General features: G+C 42.2%; 1 protein-coding gene across 2 annotated transcripts in view; it reads left to right on the top strand.

Moving 5' to 3' along the window:
* GFM2 (GTP dependent ribosome recycling factor mitochondrial 2) overlaps positions 1-13,115 on the top strand; it is a 261,831-nt gene that overhangs the window by 129,259 nt on the left and 119,457 nt on the right. For both annotated transcript variants that reach the window (XM_069223861.1, XM_069223870.1), the window contains exon 12: positions 1,676-1,824. In XM_069223861.1, coding sequence (XP_069079962.1) covers positions 1,676-1,824 — 149 coding nt within the window. The remainder of the gene's footprint in view (positions 1-1,675; positions 1,825-13,115) is intronic.

Here is a 13,115-nt window from a genome sequence, read left to right on the forward strand (position 1 = left end):
ATAATAAAAGGTGTCATGGTAGAGGTACTCTGACCCCGTGAGGTTCACCAATGATTGTGTGAGGGACCCCTTATGATTTAAAAATGGTTCAGAACTCTTTTTTTTTTTTTCCACTATTGTGGAGTCTCGACTCTGTCGCGTCCCCCTACGCGGCCCCCGTGTAACATTGCAGCTCCATCGTGAACCCTGTAAAATACAAAATACACATTCATACACATGCACTCGTTGAAATTTACTGAAAAAAAACAAAGGTTACTGGGACGTTATAGTTAGGCTTACATTTTAAACATACAAAACCATAGAAATTCACCTGTTATAGTTAGAGTAACCCGTGCCCTAAGGTAACTATACCTCGCGCCCTCGCCATGCACTGCAACGTACCCAACAAATTACAGCATTCATTACATCTTTAATAACATCCGTGATATTATCAGTGTCATATTTGCAGTAACATTTTTGACAAAAAAATTGTGCATGGCGGTGGCGCGAGTTATAGTTACCTTAGGGCACGAGTTATAGTTACTTTAGATAACTCTAATATACATATGAGAAAATACTATTTAGAGCCTACAAATGAAACCTGTGTCATCCAAGTGTACTGGTTATTGTCAAGTGGCCCTCTCGGAATGAAGACTGAGCCCTAAGACTACCAGGCCAAGGCATATTTGAGCATAAAGTATAGGTTTAAGGGTACATTGCAGTGATAAACTTTTCAAGCACTGTGGTAGGGACTATGTGTACTGATTGCCATTGTATTGGAGAAGAGTATGAGTACTGATGTAGGCGGTTTGGTTCTCCAGTTTTCTAAAGTCTGCGTTGTTCCATAAGCATTAAATGTGGCTTTCAATTGAGACAGTCATAAATGAATTATTTTAGTCCATGCTTATTTTAATATTGATGTATACATTCAGTAAATTTTCTATCTAAGTCTGATTTATATGTGACTACACACAGATGCTTCTGTCTGCTAGATGTTAGTTTGTGAATACTAATTTGGCATTTTTATTTATGGGTAATCGTGTTTTAATGTCTTTTGCAGGTATTTCTAATCATCTTTTCCGTTACTTTTACCTTGGCAAGAATCCAACACACTTTCTTTGACTAAAGATTGCACATCCTTTTGCAACATACTGTAATTCATCATAGCCAATTCAATTAGTAGCCAGTAGCATGCTGTCATGATTTAGCATATTTAACCTAGTCACAGGTGCGGTCGGCCACATAAGGCATACACTACCACCCTGCACCCAAACACACATATACGGTTGACTGCATTAGGCATACACCAACCCCTGCTGCACCCAAACATTTGTATGCTATCATCCCATTTGTACAGGATAAACCTGTTTCTATCTTCAAGCCCCAATACATTGGTATGATGTTTTTACTATAGTGTTGGATATAGGTATTTCTTCAAGCAAAGCTTCTTTTCCATGACTGAAGAAATCACGGTTGCAATCAGTAACAAATTTACTCATTTCGTCCTATACAGGGGATCTTGAGGATATTACTTCATCTGCATTCATAAGTGTAGTCAGACTGAATAATCCTATCTGTGCTTCCTAGATAGAAGCAATAAACTATTCTCCTGAATTAGTCTTTATTTTCTCAACTTGTATCTGTTGTGTTTACTACACAATTGAACGCAGTTTTAGTTTTTTTTCCTTTTGTGCAGTTCCAGTCTGCATTGCGTAGGGTCACCTTGGCTCAGAAGGCAGTGCCAGTATTATGCGGAAGTGCATTGAAGAATAAAGGAGTGCAGCCTTTGCTGGATGCTATTACCATGTACCTGCCTGCGCCAAATGAGTGTCACAATGACTTTCTGTAAGTATGATTCAAAATAACATTTGTAGTTTGGTTTTTGAGCATAGGGATACTAAATGAACAAACCATGAGAGGAGGATAAAGTATGTTCCAAACTATATGTAGAGGTCCTTTGTTTTGACAGTAAATGCGCTCTATAAGAGGAATTGAGAGAAATGGTTTACATGACACTTTGATCCAGTTTCTCATGCCAGCAAAGGTGTTTTTGTTTTTTATTGTGATGGAATGGTAGAGCAATACCTTCAATGCACAAAATGCAAACATAATTAAAAGCAGTGCACATCATCACATCCCAACTTCATGAGGTACCAACCCAGAGGATGTACCTACATACTACACTCCCACACATATTCCCTCTGAAACCAAAAAACACATCTGTTGAATACTTGCATTTATGTGCAAGATTAAGTGAACCTAGTACATACAAGCTGCCATCTAGTCCTGGACACTTTTTAAGTCCTTTCATTTTTACGCTATTAGGAAAGCATTTTTATTGCATCATTTTTGCACGATCAGCCCTCAATTGTTTTGACTGATGCAGCTGATTTTTTGACTCTGAAGTGCACTGTGCCCCTCTGACCAGGTCCCAGTGCATGTGCCCTGGACCCTCAAAATGTATGTGCAATTGACTAATACCTGATTCACACTATTAACTTGCCTAGAAGTGCCTAGTATATGGTACAAAGTATACCCAGAGCTGAGTTAAATGTGACTAATGGATTGCAGGACGTATTGTGCCACCACTGCAGTCACAATGTGAAAACATGACTCTAGGTCTGCCATTCCAACCTGGCAAGATAGACCCTGTTGCTAAGTCTAAGCCCTTTCTTTTCAATACTTATAGGCCATCCCTCATGCAGACCATAGAAGCCCATGAAGCAGGGTGCGGAGTTTTAATAAATACATGTGTCTTTTATGCTTTATTTGTCCGTACAGTAAAAACTCACCGTTATCATTTTCACTGCAGCAAGACTGGTAGCCCCATTACCCCATTAACATGGGGATACACTAGACCAACCGGCAAGTTCTAACTTCTATTTAAAACCTCCAGATATGTACTTCCAGACATCATTTTTGTTTACATTAAACCTGACATTGCTGAACTTGGATTTATAGAAACTTTTAATATACAGGTGACTTTAGAAAGTTGCCACTTTCTTGCTCTAGCCATTCTTGATTCAGTACAGCAGTCGTCACCCGAGATAGCCAACTGCCCCCCTGCGAGGAGGTGTGAATGGCTTCCAGGAAAGGGGAACAAAAGACCTGTTGGTGGGAAGAGGTGTGACCTCCTCCTGACAGGATGCCCAGATGCTGTACCCACAGATGGCCAAGCTTCAAAGGGCTAGTCTCCTGTCACTGGCAAATGAAAGTCACATCTCAGACAGGCTGGCATCACTTTCAGGGAGAAAATACCAATCACAAAACCGGATTTGGATGGGGAGCTGGTCATTATTCTGGGCACAGAGGTGTGCCAATAGCACTGACCAAAAAGAAGGCAGGTTCTGACATCTGTGATTTGAACAGAAAGATGCACTATGGAATTGCTTGGTACCAGTCCCCCATAAAGTGATGTAACAGAGCGTAGCAATGCCTTGTGGGAATTTTAGCCCCATTGGTTAGAGAGCCCTCTCCACCCACAAACTCGAAAGTGGTATAAAAATGGCACCCCTGGCCACGAACCTCCAAACACTAGTGGACTCTGAAAGAAGAGAAAAGGGACTACACCTGCAAAGCATGGTGACCTCAGGAAGAAAGGCCTCACTAAGAAAGACTGCAACTGCTGACAGGACATCAGGAAGAGAAGAGCTGCTCTTGATGTTGATGTCGTGGTGAGAGAGACCCCAAGGGCTGAGCCTGGTCCCACTTGTGCCATGGATCACTAAGTAGACTCCAAGGGCTAGTTGTCTAGCCTCCTGTTAAACTTCAGGGACACATAAGCTAAAAAAAACTCTGCTTCTGCAAAGTGCCCAGCTGACCAGTTACCACTGGTTTTGCACTGGATTCCACTGGTGCAGCCCAGGAGACTGAGTCCTAGACCCCAAGATGTGCCCTCCCAGATTTTGGACCCTTGGCTGGTGCTAGAGTGTACTTTTTATCTCATCTGAAATGCAAATTGTGAGCCTAAAGCTTAAAGATAATGTTTTTGGCACAGAATCGGAGGCTCATATGCAACCATGCTACGTTGGTTCATAGGCAGCCTCAAACTCCCTTGGAGAACCAAAGTTCCCACCGGACCGCTCAACTACATAAAATCCTACTTCAGACTCAAGCTGCAGATGACCCGGCCAAACAAACTCGTCGATGAGGAAAAGAATCAGAAATTTTCTAAATGTGAAGGTTAAAGTTTTACTGGGATCACCCCGGCCGCTCCCTCTCACCCACACACCATTGCAGTCAGTCTGAATCCTTTATACTTGTTTTTCCTTTAGGTTGTACACTCGATGGATTTATATAATGTGTGTCTGCTCTGTGGCAATAATATTTGGCGAGGCCCACTAACCACTCCAACTAATAATCCACTTTCTCACTTACAAAAGCCAAACTTGTCCCTCAGTGCATGCACAAACTCCCAAATATACAACTACTCACATAACAGTTTAAGACCAACACATAGCAGAAAGCAAAACTTAATTCACAAGTAACCAAAAATCAAGAGGTATAAATTAAGATACCTACCATATTGATTGGATATTTAAACATAGTATTACAGAACTGAAATGTAGGGTTGAATATTTGGGTATAGTTTCAAAGAATAGTGGTACAAGATATTATACATTGACATTGTTTGAAGGAAGAAAGATTTGAGCAGTCAGGTCCAACGCCTCAAAATTGTTTCTGAGGCAGAGATACAGAAGGAGGAGAGTTGTGAAACCCTAACTACCATCACTGTTGCTTTATCAAGAAAAAAGAAAGGTAACAAAATCACTGCCCAGATGTGGTTCCCATGCTCACTGTGTTATTGGGACCAAGCTACAACTGACTGAAAATCTCAAACTGGTATTGGGTTGCTTCTGGTTCGGAGAGGACCTGGTGTGGCAGTTTTTGCCGGACTGTTCTTATTGGAGCTGAACCCAGACTGAATTGCATATGGCGGTGGTCTAATCTGAGGTGACACGGTGGACAAAAATAATTAAGGATGAAATCATAGTATCCCTGTTTCCACAGCTTATGGATTGCATAGCCTTCTGCATACAGATGTACATTGAAAAGCATTTGGGAGTAGGGGATACACTGGAATGTTATCCAATGAACAGTTGTGGCATTGTTTTGTACTTTGATTGGTATACATTATTCAAGACCCCAGATTCTGGTCTGAATGTCACTGACACCATTAGCAGATATCAGTCCACCAAAACAGTCTTAGTGGTTTGAACATATGAAGAGGGGGAACTTGTCTGATGTGAGTTGGAAGCACATTCCTGAGTTTTCTGGTGTTATCTGAAAAGGAGCATCTGAGAATAGGTTTTGTTTCTGAACCTTGGAGTTTAAGTGCAAGGGCTTGGCCACTTTCTTAAGGTTGTGGTAACTCTGGCTATTTGGATGTTTATTAATCAGATAGTTTTGTAATTTGGGGTTCAAGCCTTTAAAAGTCATATGTGACCTTGCAAGCAATTCAAGCTTCTTTAGGCAGTTTAAAGAACGACAGGATGGGGATATATGGCCAACTTGTTTTTTTGCATTTTTAACTAGTTTGGCCACGGAATGTAGAAATGCCTTTGAGAGGTGCAAAGATTTGTGAAGGCCATTGTGGGAGACTTTTTCATATTCTAGAAAAGAAACAACCAGAGCCTGCACAGGTATGTTTTACCTGGATACATACGAAAAAATAATGTTGTATGCTTGATGGATTCATATAATGTGTTTTGCAAATACAATAAAAACAAAATAGGAAATAGTGACTAGAAAAAAGTACCCGACAAAATGTTGACAAATTTGTAAGGTGCAAAGTATAACATCCATTAGAAGGTCCTTCAGTCAAAAAGGGGAATAGTTTGGTTCGAGCACCAATTGTTTTTGCTTCATCCTGATACTTGGGGACTAATTTAGACCTTGGTGGAGAGGTATACTCTGTCACAAACATGGAGGATATACCGCCTACCGTATTACAATTCCCATTACATCCTATGAGGATCGTAATATGGCGGACAGAATATCCGTCACATTTGTGACAGAGTATTTCATCCGTCCAGATTGAAATCAGACTGTAAGTTCTTGACCTGATAAGAGCACCACAGTGCAACTAACCTGAGCTCCTCAGTGTGTTTTTTAGCAACTTTATTATTGGAAAATGAACTACCATTCTCAAAATAGATAGGAAACATACTAGGCGAGCTGCTGATTCTTGACCTAACACAGATGAGAGCTGGACTGTCGAAAGCACAATGCAGGAATGAAGCAATAATTCTAGTTCGAGGGTGTAAGTTAGTGATCCACTACTAAGAGAGAAGTAATAAAGTAAGTGAGGCAAAGGGTAGTTGTTGTCAGTTTGGGCAGGTCCATCACAAAGATGATAGGAGAATGGTGGAGGTAAATGTCTACCGTAATACATCGCTTAAGCATCCTTAGTTGAGCCCCCAGGTCATGCATAATCGGTTAGAGCTGTCAAGAGACAGTAGATTAAGTGTGGTGATGGTATGAAAGAGCTAGTAGGACTGTAGGAAAGGGGCCTTGAGGAATGAATAGGCAACAGAGAAGGGAGGGGCTGCAGGAGGTGTACTTCCCTCCCGTGGAGCCTAGCCTGTTTACCATCCTTTTACATGACTGACTTATATTCTTCCACTGCTTCTTTTTAGGTATATACGTTTTTCTTATTCTTTCATCACCTTATGAGTGCATTTATCTTCTACCTCTCACCCGTGTGTTGTTGCTCTCTCCCCGAAACATACAACCCCTTGCACCGCATTTTGATCTCCTTTGTGCACCACTCTTTCGTGTGCTTCTAACTGTGCTCCGTGCTGCTCTCTCCCTAGTGTCCTCTCTTTCATGTGCTTCTCCCCTTGTGCTCTGTAATGCTGCCCTAGTTTACTGCTTTTCCCCTTCTCCCTCTGCAACCAGTTTTATTACTTTTTTTCCTCTCCCCATCAACCTGTTGATTCCCTTCATCCACTTACCTGTTGTTTTCCCCACCTCCTCATTTTTAAAGGGTTGCTACAAAAAAAAGAATTTTCATGCAACTTTACTTTGTTTTTTTTATTTACCAATCCAAATGGCACTGCATCGTCAGACAGCATTGACAACACCAATAGGTCCAAAAGGTGAGATCTATTAGCTTTGCCAGTGTTTGTCTTAATTTCCCTAATTAGGTTATGTGACACAGCTGTCTTCATCTTAAAATATTTAATAAATGAATTTCTACTTTGACAGATCAATTGTGCTTGTTCGAATTATTCTTTATTCAATGTTAATAAAATCCCTAACAATTTAATGTCAAGTTTTGTGTCATGAATAATACTATATAGTTTTAGTGCCAAGAAACGAATGTTCAATGTAACAATCAGGCCTCTACACCTTTGTCAAAGGTTGTAGTCCATTTTCATGTCGGTTGCATACGGACACCTCTAAAAAACATTAAAAAAACACAGTGGGATCAGCTGCATTCTAATAATGGCCTCACCCAGTATTTCCCTTTTGTGAAAGGGACAGGACAAGTATTAATACTACACACATAGCCAGCTGGCTAATAATAATAAAGGTAATAATAACCTTGTGTAGCAAGGTGGCAGTATTATGGGATATGACTGGGTGGAGGGGTGGGTCTTACCATGTAATAATAATAATAATAACACATTATCCAGAAGTTGATTTCGGGCTCACACCAATAACCCTCAACTGAGTCCTGGTAGAGTGCAAAGAGCAGTCAGGCTACATAGAGGAACATGTGTAAAGCATTTCACAACACCATCATGGACCATAAGTAATTGCCACGACTCAAAATAATTCCAACAATTTAGACACTAAAACAAACTTTGTATCTTGCATACAACCGGAGTTGTGGATTTTTAAAAGTTTTAAAAATAGATGCACTTTTAGTTGTCAAATGAATACCATTGAAGTCAGTGGGGGAAGCACAGTGTGCAATCGGTCACTTCTTGGGTGACTTCCGTGGAATCCACCTGGAGTTATGGTCTGAGAGGGTCCCTAGATCAAGTTTTTATAGACAGTACCTTTTTACCTTGCCCAGGGAGTCCGGGTGCAGAGGTAGCCTTGCTTTCTTTAGAAAAGACTGGGAACCCCGAGTGCTGTTGATCAAAGATGCAGCACTCTGCAAAACCACACTTGGATATGGAGTTACACTCGACCCTCGGAGAGTAGAAGCCTTTGGGGGTCCCAGGACTTGGATTCCACAGCTGGCCGTCAGGTTGCACTTCTTGTGACGTAGCACGTCAATTCTTCTGCAGGTTGTAGATGACTGGTTCCACCAGTCAGGGCAATCTGCTTCAGTTTCTGGTGTCCACTGGAGGCTCTCTTGCTGGGAGCAATGACCTTTTGCCATGGGCACACGTCGAACACACAATTTGAGTATATGGTCTCCTCAGGACACTTAAGTGCCCTTTTTTTGCACTGCGGTGGAGTCCAAAGACCTGTTGGTGGCAGCGTCTTTTCTGTGCCTCTTTTCGTATTCAAAGTCAGAACTGAAGGTCTGGTGGCGGGGAGACCCTTATATAATAGTTTAGGGGGTGTTAAGGGTGTGGGAGACAGTGGCCAATGGGCTGCTGTTCTCTGCGGCTAGTCCGCCCCTGAAGTGATGACTTCCTGTGGGAGAATGTCACTTTTCTACCCAGAACCCACTCATTTAGGGTTTGACAAGATGGCAGAACCTTTCCTTGGCTGTACAGACCTCTTAGCCCACCCTAAAGATGTGGCAAGCCTCTAGAGTTGTATGACTCCTGCATATTTAATTTTCCCGCCTGTCACCCTGGACAGGGCGGGAAGGGTTTTGTCCTCGAGTGGGGGACAAGAGATTACATATCAAGGGCAGTGAAAGCCTTTGCGGCTCACCTTCTTGATCACTATAATCACTAGCCATCCTGGGAGGGCGGAAGTGTGACTTCCTCTCTGCCCAGGTGCTTTGTCTATGTCCTGGAGGAAGTGCTAGCACAATCAGCAGGAGGACAGACTCTTGTCTTGGCCAAGGCAATAGAAAGCTGGCAACTTGGTGGGCATCATCTAAGGATGCCACCAGGGTACATGCTAGCTAATCCTGGGCACGAGAATCATGCTCAAGGTTAAAGAGCATGGCGTTTTACACCAAACACAAGGGAAATCAGTCTGATCATTCTGGGGTTGGACATCTGGGGTTTGACGAGTGCCAGCCCAGGTTATCCTATAGAATGCCGTTCACTTGCAGTAGCATTAAGTTTTAAATGCTACCACAGAGGCATATATGCTTGTGCATATATGTCCTTACACATAACACAGAGCACCCTGCCTCCTGGGCTATATGAAGCCTGCCTTAGGGGTGACTGACCTGTACTATGGCTAGTGAAGGGACTCTGCCTGCACTTGGTGTGGACAGAGTCCAACTCGAGCTGACAAGCTGCTCGTGCAGGCTGACATGGCAACTCTGCAGGCTTTGCTTTTACTCGTGTCCAGCAGGGTGGCACAATCAGTTCTTCAGCCCTGATGTCCCCTTTACCATCCCTGCCCTGGGTACTACTAGTACCATTTATTAGGGCCTTACGGGGGGGGAAATCCTTGCCAGTTGGATTACAAAATCAGAGTGCAATTTAAGGGAAAGAGCACTGGTACTGAGTTCTGATTAACAGGTCTCAGTGCACTTTCAGATCTAAAACAACAGCATCAAGCAGCAAAAAGTGGGGGGGTGACCGTACAAAAAGGGGTCTGTACAACACCTTGATACTATAATTCTGAATTATTTAAAGCCATTGTCTTAATGCTAAACCGCTAGTTCACATCCAGTCTAATTAAATTACCAATGGCAACTATCTAGTCCGTTGTGCCTGCACTGTCCATTGAAGAGAATCTAAAAGAGTTAGTAAAGCCCAAATGCTACATCTTTGCATCGAACTGTACGATGTTTTTACAGTGAGTCCTCCCATTTTATGCCAAGTTCACATCACTTGAGGACTCGGGCCTCACTGTTTTCCTTTCCTTTTGTTGTGATGATAATAAACCACACATTTGCCTCTCTGCCTCCAAGTCTGTACCAGGGCCCATGTTAGCTTTTAATCTCTTTTGTCCAGGGCAGCCCTTGAAACAAGCTGATAAAGTGAAGTTTTTTTCCGGTTGGCCCCAGTCTTTCACATCCTACTGCTGGATACCATAGAGGGTGGCCACTCAAATTTTATTTTCCTAATAGTGACACATTTGGACGCATGCTTTACTGTCTTCACTCATTGCACCTGGAACAAAAGATACTCCACAAGTAAGCTTCTCATTTGTATCCACTACGCATATATTGTACGCAAAGGCTGCAAAAATGTGACGTGCAAGAATCTCTTGCGTTCCATGAGTAGTATTGGGCAGATAAACTAAACACAAATATTGTTTCAGTTTATGCATCACACAGCTGACAATAGTCATCTGATTGTAGCCTTACTTTACAGTATCCATAAAAAATGTTGGCTGTGGGTAGCAAAAAAAATCGAAACACCATATTTTGTTTTGTTGTATATTGCTTATTTGCTGGTAATGCTTTGTGATGTTGTTCCGACAATGTTTATTGGTAAACATGATCTCCAGTTTTTTCCTGTCTATTCTCTCACCCCCTGTTGCATGCCCAGTTCAGTAGCTGAGTGAGTTAACATTCATCTTCCCAGGTTATGTTATGTTATGTTATGTTATAGAGGTTTATATAGCGCCCAACTGCCAGCGGCCTCGTAGCGCTTATACAGCCATAACGATGACATACTGCTTAAAATTATTCGAAAGATTTAAGTTTTAAATAGCCAGGTCTTCAGTTCCTTTCTGAACGACATCTCTTGAGGGTTAGCTCTCATCTTGAGAGGAAGGTTATTCCAAAGCAGAGCGCCTTGATATGCTACCGATCTTCCTCCCCACCTGGCTTTCCTCATGGTTGGAATTATAGCCAGATTAGCTGAGGAGGATCTAAGTGGCCTAGCTGGAATATAAGCCTGAGCAAGAGTTTTTAGCATTTCAGGTCCCCTATCAAATATGGATCTATGAAAGTGGCATAGGGTCTTGAACTGAATCCTTTCCGCTACCGGGAGCCAGTGTAAGGAAACGATTCCTGGCCTTATTGAATATTGTTTAGGAATGTTTAGTAGCAGACGAGCCGCTGCATTTTGTACCCTTTGCAGTCTCTGAATTACATATTTCGGGGAGCCAATAAACAAAGCATTACCATAGTCAATCCGAGCACCAATCAGTGCCTGGACAACTACTCTTCTTGCTGGGAAAGGTAAAATAGTTAAAACCTTCCTCAGGGTCCTTAGCAAAGCAAAAGCAGTTCCTGCTATTCTATTCGCATGTTGGGCCATTGAGAGAAGGGGGTCCAGCCATACCCCTAGGCTTTTAATAAGTCCTTTAGGGGGGGGGAGGGTTGATACTCCTCTCAGTAGGCTAGAGTTTAAAGGGGGAATTTTATTTCCAAAAAACATAACCTCCGTTTTGTCATCGTTAAGCTTTAGTTTACTATCAGCCATCCAAGTTGCAACTGCTTTCATACATGGACCTAGAGCTGACCCCATATCTGGATGGGAATTAGAGAAGGAGACTATCAGCTGCGTATCATCAGCATATGAAACTAGGTTCAGTCCAAAAGGCTCAACTATGCCTGCTAATGGCCTCATGTAGATGTTGAAAAGTAATGGACTTAAGGCCGAGCCCTGAGGAACTCCACAACTACTGAAGGTGCTCCTAGAGATATACTCTCTATCGAGTACCTGAAATGACCTCCCATATAAAAAGGAGCAAATCCAGTCTAACGCGGAACCGGCAATTCCACATCTTTGTACCCTTTCTATGAGGATTTTTAAGTCAACTGTATCAAAGGCCGCACTTAGGTCAAAGAGGATAATCGCGGTTTCCATACCTAAATCCATCCTCTTCCTTGCCTCTTCTGTTATGGCGATCAGGGCAGTTTCTGTGCCATGTTTAGGTCTAAAACCCATCTGGGCAGGATGTATAAGATTCTTTTCTTCCAGGAATGTGGATAACTGAGAGTGTACATGTTTCTCCGCCAGTTTGGCAATTAGGGGCAGTAATGAAATTGGTCTATAGTTGCTCAGGATCTTAGGATCTAGGCTGGATTTCTTCAAGAGTGGCTTGACAATGGCTTGTTTCCAATGATCAGGCACTGTGCCATCACTCAGAGAGGTATTAATAAGATTCTTTATTATCGGCCCTAATGCTGAGATTCCCAAGGATAGGATCTGGGGGGGGGGCAGGGTCAAGTGGGGAGCCCGATTTTGTTGATCTCAATAGATTGGTAACTCCATCCAAACTAATAGGAGTAAAGTTTGTAAAAAGGATTGCCTCCCCAACCTCTTGGCTTATTCTCTTCTGCCCTATATTAGGGGTATTAGGAAAGGCTAGGTAAATATTCTGGATTTTATCCAGGAAAAAACTAGCCAGATCTTCTACATGTTGTTGGGGGGAATCCCTAGTTTCTGCTTCCTCTCTAGGATGGATAAGATCTTTTAGGGCATTAAAGATCTCCTTGGGTGAGTTGGCAGCCGCTTCAATTTTTCCTGCGTAATAGATTGCCTGAGCTTTTTTAATTTCCAGGTGATACTCTCGAATCAAATTTTTATAATCCCTTTTCATGGATTCATCTTTTGTGCAGCGCCATCTCCTCTCTAGTTTCCTACACTATCTTTTCTTCTCTAATAGGTCTGCATTGTACCATGGAGCCGACTTCTTACGCCGGGTGCCTTTAGACGAGGAGAGAGGTATGGTTTCCTCTAGGCTGTTCTCTATCCATTTATTAACAGAATGCGAAAAATCTGTTATATTATTTGTATTTATACTTCCTGGTCTATTTTTCTCCAGGGCGGAGACAAAATCTGAGGATTTTAATCTGTGCCATTTCCTTCTGTGTGGGAGTGCCCCCATATATGGGATCTTGTAGTGAGTAAGATGTAATTCCATTTCTACAAGGAAATGGTCTGACCATGCTAGAGGGGAAGATGATAGAAATTTTAGATTTGGGTTATTAGAAAAAGCCAAATCAAGTGTATGGCCCTTAACATGGGTGGGGCCATGAATAAGTTGGTTTAGATCACAAGCATTCATATCTGCTATCAACATCTTAGAGGGTGCAGTATCTATATTTTCTGCATGAAGGTTAAAGTCACCCAGCACTAAAA

This window comes from Pleurodeles waltl, chromosome 1_1, assembly GCF_031143425.1.
Source record: "Pleurodeles waltl isolate 20211129_DDA chromosome 1_1, aPleWal1.hap1.20221129, whole genome shotgun sequence".
Lineage (NCBI taxonomy): Eukaryota > Metazoa > Chordata > Amphibia > Caudata > Salamandridae > Pleurodeles > Pleurodeles waltl.